This window comes from Anabrus simplex, chromosome 1 (genome assembly GCF_040414725.1).
Source record: "Anabrus simplex isolate iqAnaSimp1 chromosome 1, ASM4041472v1, whole genome shotgun sequence".
NCBI classification, from domain to species: domain Eukaryota; kingdom Metazoa; phylum Arthropoda; class Insecta; order Orthoptera; family Tettigoniidae; genus Anabrus; species Anabrus simplex.
In genome coordinates, this window is record NC_090265.1 from 733,735,403 (window position 1) to 733,757,094 (window position 21,692).

The 21,692-nt window shown below is 40.5% G+C and overlaps 1 protein-coding gene across 4 annotated transcripts in view; it reads right to left on the minus strand.

Moving 5' to 3' along the window:
- LOC136872814 (probable 3',5'-cyclic phosphodiesterase pde-5) overlaps nucleotides 1-21,692 on the minus strand; it is a 1,073,569-nt gene that overhangs the window by 79,273 nt on the left and 972,604 nt on the right. For all 4 annotated transcript variants that reach the window (XM_068227550.1, XM_068227549.1, XM_067146655.2 and 1 more), the window contains 3 exons: nucleotides 17,431-17,511; nucleotides 13,468-13,623; nucleotides 7,525-7,562 (listed from right to left, as the gene is read on the minus strand). In XM_068227550.1, the coding sequence (XP_068083651.1) occupies nucleotides 7,525-7,562; nucleotides 13,468-13,623; nucleotides 17,431-17,511 (275 nt within the window). The remainder of the gene's footprint in view (nucleotides 1-7,524; nucleotides 7,563-13,467; nucleotides 13,624-17,430; nucleotides 17,512-21,692) is intronic.

Consider the following 21,692-nt stretch of genomic DNA (forward strand, 5'->3'; position numbering starts at 1 on the left):
AGCACTCTCCTTCTCCTTATTGTTATTGATATATTTCCTTATGTTTCGTTGTTTTCATTGGTCCTAACTTTTTTCTCATGATTCTTCTTTCTAGTACTTCCAGTTTATCTACACTATAGTTCAAAACTAGACATTCACTTGCGTACAGCCATTCTGGTTAGTAGTGCCTTATTTTAATATAAGCTTTTTACGCTCTTTACACATTGCGTAACATTTCTTCTACAGCAGATGTTTCTAAAACATTTTATAGAATCGAGTTATTTGAATTCCCTTACTTTCTTTATTCGACCAATATTACGTGTTGTCGAAATTTTGGCGCGTTTTTTTATGTTTCTAATACATTTTGTTTTTTTACAGAGTTTCTCAAACCGATTTTATTGGATATTTCTTTTTATTAAACGTTGAGAAGGAAGAAGGAGAAAATTAAACGTACAAGTAGTTTTAAATAATACTGAACTCAAAAATTATACACATCATTCTGAACCCTTCTCAGTTGCTATCCGTTGATTTTCGTAATGAACAGAAAGCTGTACTCGTTCCAACAAATTCAAGAACTTCGGATGGGATCTCAAACGAAACCCAACCTTAATGGCAAAGTAGCTGACAAGGTTTTGTTTTACAATTAGTTTCTTATTTTGTTTCTAAAGATGTTACAGTAATCTGACTGAACATTCGCTAAATTTCTGTATTTGAATGAGGCAGAATTAGGGCGGAAAAATCAATGAGACCAATTCTAAACAGGGATTCTCTACTGCAGCAGCTTTATTCTAAATGAATGCAGCCAGAATTAAGTTGCCGAGGACCTATTTAACCACTTATGGAAAATTCGATTCCTGCACTCATTTTTAGTTTTGACAACAGTTTTTTTCAAATCGTGAAGCTGATTTTTGGTAGTTTGAACTTGAATTTTCTTAACTAACGTTTTCGCAAAATTTACACGGTTGTTGCTTAAATTTCCTTTGTTTTCATGTGACAAGTTGGAATTTTTCCATCTCATTCGCAACTGAATAAACAAGGACCAGGAAGACGAACAAGTAAGAAGAATTCAGTTGGCATATTTTTGCTGGTTACGTTCCACTAACTAATTTATCGGTTTTTGGAGACGTCGAGATGCCGGAATTTAGTCCCGCAGGAGTTATTTCACGTGCCAGTTAATGTATCGACACGAGGCTGACGTAATTGAGCACCTTCAAATACCACCGGGCTGAACCAGGGTCGAACCGACCAAGTTGGAGTCAGAAGGCCAACGCTTTAACTGTCTGAGCCACTCAGCCCGACGAAACAAGGATGCCCAAACAAGGTTTTAAAATCTCTAACTACACTGAAAATCGTAGTAAAAACGGCTAGAAATAGCCAATTTATGAAAAAGTGGCAAAAATTCCACTAGTAGCTTTTTCGAAAATTTCTTCTTCTTCTTTACCCTTAGTCCCACGTAGTGGCAGAGTCCGCTGTGTGGATTCGTTGTCTCCATTTGGTTTGGCCTCGGGTCATATCTGGATGGAGATTTTACAGCCTTCAGTTAATTGCGCACAGTATCGGACCATTGATGCCTCGGCCGTCCCTCACGTCCTTTTCCAGCGTGCTGGGCTGAGTGGCTCAGAAGGTTGAGGCGCTGGCCTTCCCACCCCCATCGATCCTGGCTCAGTCCGGTGGTATTTCAAGGTGTTCAAATACGTCAGCCTCGTGTCGATATATTAACTGGCACGTGAAAGAACTCCTGCGGGTCTAAGTTCCAGCACCTCGGCGTTTCTGAAAACCGTAAAGGTAGTTAGTGGGTCGTAAAGGCAATAACATTATTATATATGCAACGACTTCCAGTGTATACACTGCTTTTCTTTTCTGGATCGGTGCAACGTCAAATGGTTTCCTAATAATATCGTTCGAAATGTGATCGAGTCTAATCCACCTAAGCATTTTCGTCTCCAGGACGTTTTATCAGTGTTCTACCTCCTTTGTAGCTGGCCTACACTCGGTGCCGTAGAGAGCAATAACGGATAACGGTCTCAGATGGTCCTTCATCCGACGATCCCGGGTGACACTGGTGTCATTCCAATTTCAGCCAGGCAGCGTGTAATCAATCAATCAATCAATCAATCAATCAATCAATCAATCAATCAATCAATCAATCAATCAATCAATCAATCAATCAATCAATCAATCAATCAATCAATCAATCAATCAATCAATCAATCAATCAATCAATCAATCAATCAATCAATCAATCAATCAATCAATCAATCAATCAATCAATCAATCAATCAATCAATCAATCAATCAATCAATCAATCAATCAATCAATCAATCAATCAATCAATCAATCAATCAATCAATCAATCAATCAATCAATCAATCAATCAATCAATCAATCAATCAATCAATCAATCAATCAATCAATCAATCAATCAATCAATCAATCAATCAATCAATCAATCAATCAATCAATCAATCAATCAATCAATCAATCAATCAATCAATCAATCAATCAATCAATCAATCAATCAATCAATCAATCAATCAATCAATCAATCAATCAATCAATCAATCAATCAATCAATCAATCAATCAATCAATCAATCAATCAATCAATCAATCAATCAATCAATCAATCAATCAATCAATCAATCAATCAATCAATCAATCAATCAATCAATCAATCAATCAATCAATCAATCAATCAATCAATCAATCAATCAATCAATCAATCAATCACATTTAGGACAGTCGCCAGGTTGCATATTTCCTAACAGTTGTTTACCAAGCTCATTCTCAAACATTTTCAAGAACTTGCAAATATATCGAACATTTCCTTTCACAATTAATCCAGTCCCTTACTCCTCGTCCTATGAATCAATATTTGCCCCAATCTGTCCTCTTGAACTCCAACCATATCTTTTGCACTTTTAAAAGCTGCGCTCAAGCTTATTCGTGTACTAATGTCATTCCCAACCATCTCTCCACTGACAGCTCGGAACATACCACTTAGTCGAGCAGCTCAATGAAGAGCATTATTTTGATCTCGTTAGGATATCGGCCATTTTCAGAGGTTATGGAGCCAACATACTTAAATTTCTCTACTTGTGGTAGATCTTCACCGTCAACGTGGATGGTTCCAATTTATCGAGGATTTTATGTCATGTATTCTCTCTTCGTTTTGTTCAGGCGGTTGTTGCACTGTTCTGTTTCGCGCTGGAGATCAAGCTTATTCTCTGCATGGCATTGATGTAACGGTAACAACAATGAACAGCAGTGGTCGTAACGCAGAGCCTTGGTGCACTCCTACAGTGATGCGGAAGTCACCGGACGCTCCTGCGGCATCTTGAACTTAACTCCTTGGATCTACGTAGAGCACTTAAGAAGGTGCTCTGGACGTTATTTCTAACGTAATACTCGAAATGACATATAGAGGCTAAATTGACAATTCTGGTCGCGATCTATACTAATTTTACTGCGTCACAACAAGCTCGATTTCAACACAAAACGCTCTAATGACGTCACAGATTCCTGAAACCAATTTCACAGAGAATTTTTTAGAACCATTTAGTAATTTATAATTGCGAAGGTATGCAGCCGAACTGATTATGTGATGCTGAGAACTTTACGCAGGGTGCAGTACAGGAAAGAAAATACGAAAATGGTGGTAGTGGTGATTATTGTTTTAAGAGGAAGTACAACTGGACAACCATCCTCTATTAACACTAATCATAAGGGTAAAGATCGAAGAGGTCCGATACTTCGAAAAATGAAGATGTCGGCCAAAGAAAGACTAGCGCCACGAAGGGTGTGAAAACGAAAGTTTCCCTAGGCCTCGAATGCTCTAATAGTGTCACGAGCTGATCAAGGGAGGTCGGATAAAGCGAGGAGCCTGACACAAGTAAGTGGAAGCAATGCCAGGACTATGTTAAGGGCCCCGTGGTGACCCTTCAGCCGCTCTTGCGACCACCCCTACCCACAGGAAGTTCTTGGGACAAACGCATTCGGCCTGTACCAACAAGCGGGGAGGTTGCGGTTTTCCAAGGACCGCCGTGGTCTCAACAACCTGCTGAACAGAACGGGTAAGGTACCGAGTACCAAGAGCCTTAGCCTTGTCCTTGCTCTTGTCCTGCTGAGAGAGAAAGGCGGCCATGGTCAACCACTTGCAGATCCCGGTAGTTGAACAGAGGACAGCTGACTCACATACGATGGCTCATTTCCAGAACAGACTAAGCTTCAAGCACCGCAAGGTCTTGGGTTCAATATTGGGTGCGGTCGGGATATTATTTTTTCTTTCGACGTACAATAGTGTATAATTTCGAAACCGTATTTCAGCCTGTCACCGTCACCAAAACAGCAAAGTTAAAGTCGACACGTCTGATAACAGTAGCTAACAACAAAAGCGCAGTCATCTTGAGGTACTAAAATCCCCGTGCCACACGGCTAACAATTACTTTTGGTTTAGCTTCAAACCATTACGATGTTCTATTTAAGATGTATGAGACAGGAGATATGCCATCCGATTTCAGACAGAATGTTGTTATACACATTCCCAAGAAATCCGTTGCTGACAAGTTGAAAACTACCGCACCATTAGTTTAGTGTCTCACGCCTGCAACATTTTAACACGTATTATTTACAGAAGAGTGGAAAGATGAGTTGAAACACAACTGGGAGAAAATCAGTTTGAATTCATAAGATTTGTAGGAACACGTGAAGCAATCCTGACATTACGTCAGATCTTAGAGGATGGAATTAAGGACAAGCCCACGTACATAGCGTTCGTAGATTTAGAAAAAACCGTTTGATAATGTTGATTGGACCAAGCTATTTCAGATTCTGAAAGTGATTACGATCAGATACCGAGAACAAAGAATTATCTACGACCTGTGCGAAATTCAGTCTGCACCGATAAGATTCAAAGGCTTTGAAAAAGAAGCCGAAATCCAGAAAGGAGTGAGGCAAGGCTGCAGTTTGTTCCCCCTCCTTTCGTTTGTTCTATAGAACAGGCGGTAAAAGAAATCAAAGGGAATCACAATCCAAGGAGAGGAAATCAAAATCCTGAGATTTGCCGATGTTATTTCATCTGAGTCCCCAGAAGATCTGCAGAAATTTCTGAAAGGTATGGAATAGATAGGTAAGGGTTATTCTGCCCGAAGGCAGGTCCGAACCTCCGCAGAGGTGTTCCTGAGTCGGAGTTTACGTGCGGTAGGGTGGCCAGTTCCTTTCCGCTCCTCCATTCCCTTACCTCCCACCAACAGCGCGTGGCAACCCATCCAACTCCTGACCACGCCCAATGTTGCTTAACTTCGGAGATCTCACGGGATCCGGTGTTTCAACACGGCTACGACCGTTGGCGAAGGAACAGAAGATGAAAATAAGCCCAAAACAAAAGTAGAGTGCATTTGAACGAAGTTAGGTGATGCAGGTAATATTAGATTAGGAAATGAAGTCTTAAAGGAAGTAGATGCCTATTGTTACTTGGGTAGTAAAATAACTAACGATAGCAGAAGTAAGGAGGACATAAAATGCAGACTAGCACAAGCAGGGAAGGCCTTTCTTAAGAAAACAAATTTGCACACTTCGAACATAGATATAGCAATTATAAAGATGTTTTTGAAGACTTTCATATGGAGCGTGGCATTGTATGGAAGTGAAACATGGACGATAACTAGCTCAGAAAGAAAGAGAATAGAAGCTTTTGAAATGTGGTGTTAGACAAGAATGCTGAAAGTGAGATGCGTCGATCGAATCACGAATGAAGAGATATTGAATTGGTGAGAGGAGATCGATTTGGCTAAATTTGATAAGAAGAGATTGAATGATAGGACATATCGTAAGACATCAAGGACTTGTTGAGTTGGTTTTTGAGGGAAGTGTAGGCCGTAAGAACGATTGTTGTAGACCAGGTATGGATATGACAAGCAGATTAGAGCAGATTTAGTTACGTAGAAATGAAAAGGTTAGCACAGGATAGGGTGGCATGGTGAACTGCGTCGAACCAGTCTGTAGACTGATGACTCAAACAACAACAGTAGCAGACACGTAGAACTTCAAGCTTGATTTTTCGCTCGCTTTTAATGCAATTCGAAGGTGATAGGAGAGGTGTTGTGAGAACTGAAAATTTGTGGCGATTATTCTTTTACAGGGGAGTATAATAAGCACGCAGCCTCATACAGTTTGGTCAGAAGTAAACGCAGGGAGGTTTACTGGGGAGAGCCTCTGTCTCTGCTCGTGCACTTAGGGACAATTTTGCTTCTCAGTTGCAAACTTAGTTGAATCGAATATCTATAATAATGAAAGGAAGTGTTTGTTTGTGTGTGTGTGTGGCTGTGCGCGATGCAGAGTCAAGTCTACGGCACGCCGAGCCAGGTGGATGGAAGTGGGTCCAAATAAACCTCGAAGTCGGATCTTTCATTTTCATGTTCGTTAGGGAGTTATGAACGAATGACTTGATGAAAACGTGTGCTGTGATATGATAATCAAACGTGCTGTCTCCAGGATTGAATGTATAGATTCACTGTCGCTAGGCAACGTACATAAGGTACTTAATACAACTCAAGGAGCCATTTTATGTCCATGATGCAGGAGGCTATTTCCGTTCGCAGAGAGGAATAGCCAAATTCAGTCCGTAATAACCGGAGGTGATTTTATGTGCGCGATGCCTAGCCAAATCTACGGCACGTAGTAGAGATCTGAAATGTTTAACATAGTCGTATTCTTATATGATTCTTTATGCAAGTAAAGGCCTGCATTTATTAATTATTTAATGGTTTGATTTATTTATATATTTATTTATTGGAGCGGACGATTGTGCAACCGATTTTCCTTCTCAGGAATATCAATCGTCCTTCCATCTGCAATGGAGCATGACTGTCAGTCAAGGAACTGATGCTGAATATTACTGAAGCCACCATTATGAGCGGACATGCCGCGGGCGAGGTAGCATTATTTCCTGGGATTCAAATCATCCCTTCAGATATACCGTTTCAGGTTAGAAGTCTCCAGTTCCCCGTTCCTTTCAGCTTCGCTATGTGTATCAACAAGGGACGAAGACGATCTGTTAAATTTGCAGGACTCGATCTTCGGAAACCGTGCTTCTCTCATGGTCAAGTGTACGTGGGTTGTTCCCTATACAGTACATCTTAGCTCCAAGTGGAGGGACACTTAATATAGTTTATCCGGAAGGTGTACAAGGAAAAATTAGTTTGTTTGGTTCGTATTTTTTATTGTTTCAATATTATTTGTACCATCAACCCATCCGGTCTCTTTGGGCATTGAAATTAACAACACAATTAAAAATAAAAATATTGTAACTCTTGCATTTTATGCAAATACGACGTGTTAATAAATATGTGTTCAGAATTAATAAACGCGGGCGAAGGCGCGGGTACATGCTAGTGTTCAATAAATATTCCAGATTTTTCAAAGTGAATTTGTGAACATTTTCTATAGTATGTACATGCTGACTAACCCCAAGACGTGTTGAGGTCTGACGTCACCAAATATTTCTGAGAGATGTAGTTCTTTGTATAATGAAGACAATATACTCACCTTCCACCTGGACAGACTGGTCTTCCTCCCGTTCTTGGCTGAAATAAGTAAAAAAAAAAAATAAAGATCAGAACAGTGATATGGCATATGGCAAAATTCACGATCAAATTATAACAAAAAAAAAAGAAGAAAAAAAAAAGATGAATGTAAATTTCTTCGCTACAGGGAATGACATAAAATCAGTGATATATTTTAGGGCTTATAAGACGAGAGAGTGAGTGGTTGTTCCCCTCTTAGCAGCCTCTTACAACATGCTGGAGTATACATACACACAGCGTTTCACTCGACCGACATGGCAGATAAACTCTTCCGATCAATCGAAATAAATAAATAAATAAATAAATAAATAAATAAATAAATAAATAAATAAATAAATAAATAAATAAATAAATAAATAAATAAATAAATAAATAAATAAATAAATAAATAAATAAATAAATAAATAAATAATTTTATTTTCCTTACGCAGTGTTCAGAATATTGATTAATGTTTTCCCGTTATAATTATTAGAATGTTTACAGGTCTAATACGTCCAGCATTTCAAGAAACAGCCTTTCCGTCCACCAAGATGGCGTCGTTACGCTAGTTAACCAGAGCCTAAAACCATATCCATGCTAACATGACTACAAGAAAGGACACCATTCAAAAGACACGAGTTTTCTCTTTGAGAAAATCAAATGATCATAAATATATCTCTCGGTCATGGCCATCCATCAACGGCTGATAATTTCAGATGAACACCAGCCATAAAGTGCAAATGCTGCCACAGTACATTGCGGTCGTAAAATTAAGTGTACATTCAATTAGTACAAAACAGGCGACAAATGCCGAGATTGTAGGCCAACATAGCTCAATGGTAGACTATGCGACGGGAAACTGGAAGTTTCTGCGTTCGGATCCCAGTAATACAAGGCTGGCCATGTACTACAACCCCCTTGTCCTGTTTTACGGCGTCAGGAATGGAGTGAGATGGATATTCGTAGCGAGGTTTTACGACTGGACGCCCTTACTGATGTCACCTTATCACAGCAGTTAATCAGAAGAAATGAATGAAGTGATATATGGTACTGGGAACTCAGTGCCGGAAAATAGCCCCATACGACGCCATACAAATACTCATTTGCTGTTGGCAGCATGCAATCTAATGATAACTGTAGAAATCGTATAACACCACCTCTCCTACCGGCCAACATTCTCATGGTGAACATTTTTCTTCCAACGAGACTCGAACCGGCTAACCACGGTGTCAGACCATATAGACTTGAGGTCTCAACGATCATGTCACCCAGGCGGGCTGTAAGTTGAAAGTTTATTACCAAAATAATAAAAATAGTTCGCGAAAACCAGGTAAGGTGAACACAATTTTCTTCTCAGGTTAGGTACATTAAGTGGAAACTGGTACTCTGTTTCCGGGCCTTACTTTTTGACATAAATATGTCCTATGGCTGGGGGTTCATTCGATAATTTGTGTAACCTGACGCGACAACGTATTTGACGAAAGTGTAACCATAGCAACCGTGCAGGCAGTGATGTGAGGTATGGATGGATGGTCAAACAATGTTACCTAGCAACCGTGCAGGCTGTGATGTAAGGTATGGATGGAAGATCAAACAATGTTACCTAGCAAATGTGCAGGCAGTGATGTAAGGTATGGATGGAAGATCAAACAATGTTACCTAGCAAATGTGCAGGCAGTGATGTAAGGTACGGATGGATCGTCATACAATGTTACCTAGTAACCGTGCAGGCAGTGATGTAAGGTATGGATGGATGGTCAAACAATGTTACCTGGCAACCGTGCAGGCAGTGATGTAAGGTATGGATGGAAGATCAAACAATGTTACCTAGCAAATGTGCAGGCAGTGATGTAAGGTACGGATGGATCGTCATACAATGTTACCTAGTAACCGTGCAGGCAGTGATGTAAGGTATGGATGGATGGTCAAACAATGTTACCTAGCAACCGTGCAGGCAGTGATGTAAGGTATGGATGGATGGTCAAACAATGTTACCTGGCAACCGTGCAGGCAGTGATGTAATGTATAGATGGATCGTCAGACAATATTACCTAGCAACCGTGCAGGCTATGTCTTAAGGCTGGTTGCCATATGAAATTAGCAGCCGTCGATGGATGACTATGACCGGGAGATATACCGGTATTCATGGATGTTTGATTTTCGGAAAGAGGAAGTGGTATGATTTTATCAGTGGTAACTATTTATTTTCTAGTTAAATAGCATACTTACAAAGTTCTAGGTTTTACAGGCCTTCGATGTAGCCACTAGCGACGCGTACGTGTTTCGAACAATGCGGGTGCCTTGGGCACGGCTTAATCTCTGAATGGTGCGAAGAGAGCGATCGATTGCCTGTACAACTTCTTCAACTATTCTGGAGCGAATCCCACGTGGTGGTTCCTTCATCTTAGGCGTTAGGTCGAAGTCGCGGGAACTTAAATCTAGAGAGTATAGGGGGTGGTTAGAGGACTTCCCGTGTCCAGCGATTGTACCGATGAGATACCGCTCTTACTGGGTTTTCTTCTTAGTGAACATTGTTTTGCAGAAACCAATCGTGTAATTGCGATCCCCAGCAGAGGTAGGACGGTATTTATAGTTCTCGCTCCGCAACAGAAATCCTCACAGCTCTCTCGTCAATACACCTCTTAGATAGAAGAGAAGTACATGAATCACCAACCAAGATAGATTGATTCAGCTAGCAGACGAATAGAGCGAAGGTAAATACTGCATTTCATTTTTTAAAACAGCTAAGTTTATTGGGTATTTTGTGTCCGAACTAGACATTCCGAGGGTTATTATTATTACTATTATTCCAGTGCGTGGGTGATGATTTTACTTTTACTTTCTTTACTGAAAGCGAGACACTGATATTAACAGCATGACTTTGATATGAATTTAAGTTTAGTATTTTGGGAGACTTGCTATTTGCATGTGTAAATGGCGATAATTTACGGCTATGTAAAAGTTCGCTGTCGAGTTTATTTGCCAATTCCTTCTGTCCGTTTTTCTTTCTTCCTTCGACTACCGCACGGGTTGTGTACGAAACAAAATATTCTCTGATATTGATTTGTGCTGTGGTTCATCATCAGGTTTTATATTTTGTCTTTAGAATAAATTAAATGCTAACTTGTTTAAACAGTCGACATAAAACATGACAACCATGTTCTTGACAGCGCCCCTCGTTTCGAGAGAAAAGAAACCGAGTGACAACCCTTATTGTCACTCAGTGGAGCTGCCGCCTGGGTATACGTGCGCCGTCCCACCTTTACTCCGCGTTAGTGGTCTGAGTTTGGGGATAACATTGTCCGATCAAATCGTGTATGCAATTGTGTGTTAAGCGAATGATACTTCCCGTCTGCTGAATTGTGTACAGAAAGAAATGCTTCCGTAACTTTTCCATTATACTTTGAAGCATTGGGTCAAGGATCTACAGGTATGAAAGAAAGTCTGTAAAGTTTTAGTATGTGAATTATTGGCAGTAGGCAAGATGGATTGTGTCAAAGGTCTAGCAACGTATTTGATCTCATTTGTAAGGAATGATGAGCATTTATTTGTGTGCTGGCTCTGGTAGCGACAGTGGGAAATTACCATTTTTGCTCAATGTATAAAGTATACGATCATCTTAACAGAACGTTTTTTATTTATTTTAGTGTTGTAAAAGTATTTATCCTTCTTCCCACGTCAAGTAAAAAATACCACCGCAAGAGATTAGAAAAGTTACTAGTTTTGAGTTACATGTTGTCAAGTCACTTCTACATTAAGTTTCTGAGATGATGAAAGATAAATGACCCTTTTACTAGGCTCAGAAAGTGGCTGGGTCGACAGCGTGTGCATTCCCTCCCAGAACCGTTCAATATCAGTGGACATGGCTAAATATATATCCCACGAGCGGCCCGGGGTGTTGCAAGATGTATTGCGTGATTGAAGCGAGGTTCATGTGGCGGGCAAGCAACAAGTTAGCCACGTGGTTCAGAAAATGGCTAAATGAGTAAACAAGTACTGGTCTAAGTGCAAAAAGTGTAAAAACTAGTTTTATTACATGGTAACGTTTTAAAACAGATTAGCCCACAGGTTTTGTAAAAGCTATATACATAGAGACATACTAAGAAGGTACATTTGAAAGAAAAAACAACACTTTGCCCTTTACGTACATCAAATGACTATAAACATGTCCCCCGGTCATGGCTATCCATCAACGGCTGCTAATTTCAGACTGCAACAGCTATAAGAGAGAGCGTCCATGGCTCAGGCAGCAACGCGCTGGACTCGCAGGTTTTTCTCCGGGTACTCCGATTTTCCCTGTCATCTTTTACTCCAGCAACACTCTCCAATATCATTTCATATCATTCATTAATCATTGCCCCTGAGGAGTGCGTCAGGCTGGATGGGGGCTTCATTCATTCCATTCCTGACCCGAGCAAACGACTGGAAACAGGATGTAGCCATACGACAAAGCACCCACGGTTGCTATGGTTACAGTTCCGTCACACATTTTCGGACGACCCCCAGCCATGTCAAAATAGTTCAGCACAAAACACAGCGTCATCATCGATCCAACAGTCAGATTAAGTGTCACTATGGGCCTTGCTTTCGTGACTTGGGACACAAATTGCTGCGCGCGGAACGATCACAAATTTCAAAAGGTTTCGACTCCCTAGTAATATTCTGCAAGAACTGCGATTTTGAGAGCACTCCAAATTGTACAAAATCATATAACTTATATTATTTACAAGTAATTTGAATAAATAGAATCCATGTGGTGCGGGGACTGTAATGAATATTGCAATATTTTAAAATTCTAATAACAATTAATTAAACGTATTTTCGCGTTACGGATTAATGCGCAGGCCGAAGCTTTGTAGTTTCCCTAGCGTTAGGCCACCTATTCTCAGTAGATTTTCTCTCTATCATGCTACGTCTTGCTTTGATGTACTGTAATTTACGGTAATATTATGGTTTAATTTAATTTCTAACAGCGGGTAATGAGGACAAGGAGAGGCTGAGGAATCACTTGTGAATAGATATCCCGACAGCTCAACAAGGTGGTGCACTGGAGGAACCTGTGCCACACAAATTGAAAGGGGTGATCGACAGGATAGGAACGTGGCGGATGACGAACTGGATCTAGCAGAGATGCTAGCGGGTCGAAAAGTACGAAACAAGGAAGTAAGGAGAAGGGTAAACGTAATACAAGTGTGTGAAACAGTCAGAGAAGCTGCACTCAGATGAAGCGAGCATGCCAGAAGAAGGACCAGAAATATGTAGGAGAGAGGACGCTGCCAACATTAGAGGGCGTCCCAGAAGAGAGCACGAATCTACACGTACTTCTGGACGAGGTGCTTTTGGAAGAAGAAAATCCACATTAGCGACCCAATCTACTGCGAAGAAGAGGCAACTTTTCTTCCTTCCTCTCCCACTGCACCTCGGGATCATTATCGGATATGTTACAATTGCAATGCATTTGATAATAATTCATTGATTTGTTAATTTATTCATTAATTAACTCACCACATACCCGCATTTAGGCCTGTCACCCAGCTGGCATATTCCATGTCAACTGCTCACCTAGCCTTTTCTTAAATGATTGGGAATTTATCGAACAGTTCCCTTGGTAAATTATTCCAGTCCTTAACTCTTCTTCCTATAAATGAATATTTGCCCGAACTTGTCCTCTGGAATTCCAACTTTATATTCACACTTTCCTGCTCTCAACTTTAATTTCTACTAATGTCATTAAATGGCATCTGTCCAGAGACAGCTCGGAACATACCATACAGCTAGCCACCTCACTCCCAAGTCTTCCCAGCGCAAATTATTCAACATTTCCGTGCCATACGCTTTCGTCCAAAATTGTCCAGACTAAATCGTGCAGCTTTCCTATGGACCTTTTCCAGTTGTCAAATCAAGTAATCTTGTCGTACACTGTACCTGTTCCTGCAGCATCCAGCCTCTTCTTGGCGCGCTGTGTACTGCGGATCATCCACCGCTCCAGCTGTTCCAGCTCCACTTCCTCCAGCACGAACCTCTCCAGGAAGTCAGGGTGGGTGCGTAAGAAGGCAGCAACCTGCTCTGCAGTCGGCTCACCTGGAACACACGGCGAACGTTTAGCCTTCCTCTCTAGATGTGAGCTCTCCGAGGATCCCAAACAAAGCTCTAGAGACATTCAAGTAACAAGTTGTACTTTATAGTTCATACACCATAATCAGGGAATATGTTAAGGTATCAGTTAAGAAATGTGATCCAAGGTACAAGTTATAAAACTAATTTGCACTGTAATGAGAAAAGTAATTGAAATCTAACGCAATCTAAGTGTGTATGTTCCAACATGGATCTGGAACACATGCAGCAATTTCAACCAAACTTGGTGCACCTATAACTTGCTATCTGGAGAATAATACTATGGGGTAAGATACCTCTAGCACTCGTAGGGGTCAGGATGTGGAGGGGTACATGTAAAAATAATCGGAAAAGATATTAGTGTCCAATCAATAGTTGAAAGCATTTCTTACCGGACAAAGTAGGGGTCCCAATACTACGAAAAACGTAAAATGATATCAAACTATATAACAAATTTCGAAAATCACTTCCTCTCTGAATGCAGTTCCGGAAAACAGCCTAAACTCGCTTGTTTCTTTACTCTTCCTTTTTGATTCAAATCCTAGACATATTAACTCATTTACATGATTATTTCTGTAATGTATTCCTTGGTTCAATATCCTCAGGCTTTTTTGAATTTTTGAAAAATGTGCACACCGAATGTAGTTATAAGGGCTTAAGTGAAACTCTGCATTGAATCACATTAGCGCTCGTAGTACTATAAAAAGGCAAACTGCTAATCTAATCAACCGGGAAGTGATGATTTAGAAAAGGATCGTAATATTTAGTAATACATAAACAATATATTCTCATAATGTATTCTTTTTTATTTACCTAAATTTCGTAGCTCATATCCCCAGGATGTTTTCAACATTGAGTTGCTTGCCTGAAGGGCTAGAACTGTGGAGTCTTGGGGTCCCTGAGATGTATTGCAGCACTCTGAATGCCGTTTAAGTCCACTGTTCCCTCCGCCCCATTGGCATGGCTGGTGAGAAGGTGTGTAAAATAAAATGCCCAAAATCAAAAATTTTATGGATTTATGTTTGAATGTTTCAGAATAACTTCAATCAAACTTCGCCCACAAATGACTTACTGTGTGCAAGAAAGTACTTTGGGGGAATACTCCTTGCAAGTGCTATCGAAAGGATATTAGTGTCGAACCCTTAGTTTATGGGGTTGCTGAGATGAATAGTGACACTCTGAATGCCCTTAAGTACAAGTTCACCCCCTCCATCGGCATGGGTGGTGAGAAGGGGTGAAAAACCTCAAAATGACCGAGATTAGTGTTGAGTCCACAGTTTTCGGGGTCACTAGGCTGATTGGTGATAGCCTCAGTGACAGCTGGAATCGCATCTATCATATCTACAGTACAGCGCAACATACAGTTATAACTTACTGTTATTATTTATTTAGAAGGATCAACTTCTCCCCAAACAATCAGGGCTGCCACGAGGACAAGCCTTAACATGCAACCAATTAATCTAGAAGTAAAAATTAAACGCACAAAAAACTACTAAACTACGAAATAGTTCGTATAATATTAGTTCGCGTCATAATAAAGAAATTTAAAAAATCAGTTCACATATAATTAATTAAATGGTAACACAGAACATAAAAGCAAACATTCAGAGAAGTATCCGGGCAGTGCCCGGTACTATAGTGAAGTCTTAAAAAAACAGACCGAGCTCGATAGCTGCAGTTGCTTAAGTGCGGCCAGGATCCAGTATTCGGGAGATAGTGGGTTCGAGCCCCACTGTCGGCAGCCCTGAAGATGGTTTTCCGTGGTTTCCCATTTTCACACCAGGCAAATGCTGGGGCTGTACCTTAATCAAGGCCACGGCCGCTTCCTTCCCACTTCTAGGCCCTTCCTCTCCCATCGTCGCCATAAGACCTATCTGTGTCGAAGCGACGTAAAGCAAATTAAAAAAATAGAAACAATAGATGAATATTGTTACTTGAGTAGTAGAAGTGCGGAGGGCATAAAATGGAGATTAGGAAAAGCAAGAAAGACCTTTGTTAAAGAAGGAAATTTGCTCACTGCGAACGTTTCTCTTAAGAAATATGTCTTTGAAGTCTTTCGTCTGGAGCGTGGCATTGCATCGAAGTGAAGCGTTGACGACAACTAGGTGAGAAAGAAGGAGAAAGGGAGCTTTTGAAATGTGGTGTTACAGAAGAATGCTGAAGGTGAGATGGGCAGATCGAAAGACGAATGAAGAGATACCGAATCGAATTGGCGAGAGGAGATCGATTTGGCTAAATTTGACCAGAAGAAGAGATAGAATGATAGGACACATCTAAGACACCCAGGACTTGTTCAATTGGTTTTTGAGGGAAGTGTAGGGGTTAAGAGCGGTAGGGTTAGATCAAGTGCTAATATGACAAACAGATTTGAGTGCATGTAGGATGAAGTAGTTACGTAGAAGTGAAAGTTAGTAGAAGATAGGGTGGCATGGAGTGCTGCATCAAACAAGTCAATGGACTGATGACCCAAACAAAAAGAGTTCAATACAGCGAGAGGCTGCGAAAAGGTTACCGATATTTTGATTCGTCGCGACACAAATCGTCCATGTTTGATCGATGCTTTCATGTTTTCTTTTTTCGTGTCTTGTTATGAAAGATGTAAGAGGTGTGTACATGGAGTTATATTGTAATAAAACATAGAAATTAATGTTATGGGAAGCAGCGAACAGTCCAATAGCCTACATGGTCCTCTGGTTCTGGATTAATGATGGGTGTATGATATATCCGATATATACATTAGTCAGTATTGTGATGGCGGCAGGTTTCTTGAGCTGGGAGTGCAGAGACGCCATGTTTTGTTTAGATTGGTGCGGAAACACGGTGCTGCAATCAGGCGGAGAAGCAATACAGCAAGGTGTTCCTTGATTCATGATCTCTCCGACTATCCGTGTTTACTTTACTATGAAGCGGAGTTCAAACAAACAGAAATCACTTCTAATAAAAGAGTACGAAAAGCAATTACAGCACGGTAAAGTATAATTTTCTGTACTCTTTCAAGTCCGGGAAGAAGGAAAATAAGACATACTATGAAATGAAGTTATTTTATTTCAAACTATATTTCTTTTGATCCGTTATAGACATTCTGTTTTCAAATTCTTAAATTGTATTTGGGGATTTACAAAACAAGCACATCACCGCACTTATTGCTGGATTCATAGTTCTACTGGATGAAATAAATATAGTCCCATTTAAAAAACGAAGATACTAGTGGTTTCTCGGTAATTATGCATGTGATGAAGACGAGTTGGGCAGTGTTTTATGAGCCCCTTAATACAATTTAAAAATTACGAAAGAGGATGTCTGTATCTAAAACGGATCAGAAGGTATTTGAGGCGGACAAGATAGCTCCATGTAAACCTCGCTGGATGAGTCAAACATTTATGATTTGATTGGCGACCAATCAAAATGATTTAGGTAGGTAAGGGTTATTCTGCCCGAAGGCAGGTCCGAAACCTCCGCAGAGGTGCTCCTGAGCCGGAGTTTATGTGCGGTAGGGTGGCCAGTTCCTTTCCGCTCCTCCATTCCCTTTCTCCCCATCAACAGCGCGTGGCAACCCATCCAACTCCTGACCACGCCCAATGTTGCTTAACTTCGGAGATCTCACGGGATCCGGTGTGTCAACACGGCTACGGCCGTTGGCCAAAATGATTTATAATTAAATATTACTTTAATATAGATAAATTCACCACAGTATGAAATAATATATGGTAGGTATCATTTTACTCGTAACGTAAAAGAACACTTTACGTGGCTGTTGCCACAGAGTGCACTCACCTGGCAAGTGGCCATCGCAAGAGGACCTCAGCATGGAGCCCGTGCCGTTCACAGCCTGCTGCTGTTGCTGACATGTTCCTCCTGAAACAACAAGTTCACATCAAACGAAGCAAAACAGCTGCAACAACTGAGGATTTAGACATCATAATGGTGAGTTTAGACGCTATTTTTGGTTTTGAAATACAGTACTTTTATTCAGTAGTTTACAGAATAGTTCCGGATGACTTGAAACTGCGGAGAGATTTATTGCAATCCATTTGTTTGATACACGCATTACATTATCCTTGTCACAACTATTTGTCTATTACTATATTAAATATTACTACAATGAAACCTATTACTCTTTATATCCATTGTACACATTATCAAACTTTTCTTTATCCTTTTGTCCTGGATGATATACAACCTTACATATTGTCGGTAACAAAAGTCTACATACACTTCAAAATTTCATGCAAGTGTAATCAAAACAGAATGGAATATTATCCACTTACAAAATAAAATGCTAGACTTGTAGATAATTTATCCCATTAATAACTAAGTGGAGATTAAAGGCCATCCTATATCGTTTATTTCTGACACGAAACAAATATTCAGGAACAACAAGTTTTCACTATTAGCTTCAGTAGATTTTGCTGCTAGCACAGCTTCCAAACGCAGGGGCATTGATTCCAGTGGGTTTTGGTGACTTCTGGTGAAAATTTGTTCCCTTCTGTTTTTATGGAAAGTTTTTCTTGTTAGAATATTTCCTAATCCGCCTATGAAGTTCTTCAAAAAGGTGCACACTAGGGTTAATGTCAAGGTCGGGAGGCGAATGAAATTGTTTGCGAACATTTCCAAGCAGACATGTTTGCACTCTTGCAACAGTGTGTTTCGGGTCGTTGTCTTGTTGAATGACCCTGTCAATTCTTAGTCCCAGTTTTTAAACAGAGATTTTCCTCTCCATTTTATTTTCAATAAACGCTAAACTGTCTACCCCAGCACAAGATAAGACTCTACCTTCATGTTTCAATAATGAGACAATATTTTTCTTTTGGATGCTTGCATGACGTTTCCTCCATACTTTTTGCCTTCTATCGCACTGGAATAAAGGACTAAAGTATCCACCGTTTGGAAGTACGTCACAAGCAGAAATGAAAACAATCAACATACAGGAAGGGTTGTCCAACTATTACGGAAAAGGCAGAAGTATGTAACCTTTTCTTTTCGACTGTAATATAGCAAAACACGTACCATTCCCTTAATTGTTTTCTTTAGTGGTTGTTTTATTTGTTTCGTACTTTTATGCCATATATTTCTTAAAATACAGAATATTTTTCTATTCTTCCCAGTGTAATCCATAATTTCTTTAATAATTTAACAATTGTACATAATTCTTTCTCTCTTTCTCTTTTTGTTTTATGTTCGCTACCCAGTGAGTCTGTCTCCGCGCATACTCTCAACAGATGGGCTTCTTCCGTTATTTCTCCACAAAACAAACAACGATTTTTGTCATCCTTCTCTCTCTGAAACTTATTACTATAAAGTGCCATTATCCAACACACCATACTCTTATTTATTTGTTTCGAAGCCTTTCGTTCTTTATTGACTTTTTTTTTTATAATTTCGGAGAATTCCGATAATATTCCTTATTCTTATATTCAGCCATAATCATCTGCTTCTCACTATCTCTCAGTCTAATCCTTACTTGTTTTCCTCAGATTCTTATTCGTTCTGAATCTCCTTACATATTTATTTGTTTATTTATTTAATTAAGTAATTATTAGCTACAGCTGATGTGGTGCCACTTTACACTAACATAACAAATTTAAATAGGTGGTCTTGTCAATACCTTCTACTCTTTCCATCCCTCTCACAAGGCACCTGTTCAGCACAGCAGCTAAGGCCGCCTGGGCAAGGTACTGGTCCTCCTCCCCATTTGTACCCCTGACCCAATATCTCACGCTCCAGGACTCTGCCCTTCATGCGGTAGAGGTAGGATTTCTCGCTGAGTCCGAGGGAAAAACCAACACTGGAGTGTAAACGCATAAAGGAAGAAAGTAATAACATAAGAATAGGGATAAACAACAACATTGACTATCAACGGTAAGAAAGTAATGGCGACGATAACTGGCAAGAGTCGGCTAACGAGGTAGCAAGAGGAAAGGTCATGGTTTGGAAAGACGCAAGGAAATAGAAACCGGAATAGGACTTTAGAGGAATCGTTTCATTTTGTGTTTGAAGGATCCATAGGGTGTCAATACGTCTGTATCGGGAAGTAAGTTACCAAAAATTGAAAGACGGTGGAAGATAAAGTGTTGTTGTAAGGTTATTCGAGTATACTCCCATTCCTATTCCGTCCGGGATTATTTTAAGTGCAATGTTTAAATGCAAGAACACATTATTACAATAGTTTCATTCAGTCTGTCAACGGTGGTTAATTAAATCATAAATTAGAGATGTTTCCTGATGGGGCATGGACGTGTAAATTCCCATCACGCGAGAATCTGTAGGGCTAAGTTTTAACCTGATTGATTTTGATCGATATTGGATATGAACTATCTTCTTCCTCAACTGAATGAACAGGAAAGGTCATTAGGATATTTCCTGCAAGATGACGTACAGCGTGGTGTTTTCGGGGAACAAAATAATTACGACCAGCTGGATATCCTTTGTGACCAGTAGCGGCCGACCCTTAAGGACTCCCGAACGGTGTCCTCCCTGGAGAACGAAAATATTTTTGTATTTCCTCTCGAGATTTGAAGTCAAATATCGGACTCGAATGCTGCTAAGAAAATTGCTTTTCATTGTCAAACTGTGAATTCTCATCAATAGGGAAGACTGTTCGACAATAAGTTATTAAACTTAGGTGGGTGACTTTCAGCGCGCAGTTCGCTGGTAAATGTTTCAGGTTGAAGATAAGGTACAGGCTCTCGAGCTTCCGTCCGAGGATATAATGTTGGTGAGGGGGTTGAGATGTAAGGGGGAAGCGCGCGCGGTGGGGGAAGAGGCAGAGTCCGTAGCACTACAACCCCGTATAGGCTACAAGCACGCGCCAGCCATTCTCCATAGTTGCGTACACTGTATGCCCTTGTTTGCCCTATTATTTATATTTTAAGAAGAACAATAGTAAATAATTATATTGAAATGTGACATTTGAGACTAGGAATTACTGGGCGAGTTGGCCGTGTGGTCAGGGGCACGTGGCTGTGAGCTTGCATCCGGGAGATAATGGGTTTGAAGCCCACTGTCGGCAGCCCTGAAGATGGTTTTCCGTGGTTTCCCATTTTCACACCAGTGAAATGCTGGGGCTGTACCTTAATTAAGGCCACGGCCGCTTCCTTCCAACTCCTAGGCCTTTCCTATCCCATTGTCGCCATAAGACTATTATCTGTGTCGGTGCGACATACTCTTACAGTGAACACCCCATCAACAAAGCGAGAGGCATCTTCCCCTTGGTGAAACTCACAACCTGACTTTTCGCCCCTGCTGTCCGTCTCACAATCCTGTAACTTATTTCTGAGTCTATAGAGTAAACCATTTCCGCAAAATGTCTTATCTGTGACTCCAATTATTTATTCATACAATGTACACTATGTACCTGGTGGCCCCCAGCACCGTTCTTTCTAGTTATACGTGTCCCGCATGCACCAGTGATGAACGGGATGCCTAATCGCTGGTTTACAAAGGAGCGCTACAACGTGTTGCATTTCGGATGGGAAACAAATAGCAGTCATTTTACAGTACATGTTCTGGAACGAGGTGCGTTTGGAAATACGCCAATGGTGTATGCAGGAAATAAAGTACAACAACTTATTAATTTATACACATACAGACTCCACCAAAAAGTTGCTTGTATGTGCCTTGGACGATCCATTAGCTGTTAATTGTAACTCCGTTCGGCAGAAGACGTGTATAGAAGGCAGGCGACCATTTGGAAACTCCTCTGTATACCGTCTGCGAGCTTCGGGTGCACTCCGACAAGATTCTCCAGAGATTGAAATTATGTCTGTGTATTCGTCGTCGCTGGACGTTGACAGTCTATGTTGACAGCAATTGTACCAAATACCAGCCTACTATTTTGAGTTCGAAATCGAGGATTACTAACGTAAGGGTGCATTAAGGCCTGCTGAAATCTAGCGAAGGGAGACGCGGCGCGAAGGAAGGAAGATATTCTTTCACTGTGTAATAATGTGGTGGCTCACACATAGCACCTACTGGAGGGGAAACGCGCCACGCCGAAGAAGAGGAATTTGCTTGGCGAGATTATTTCTTCTGCTTTA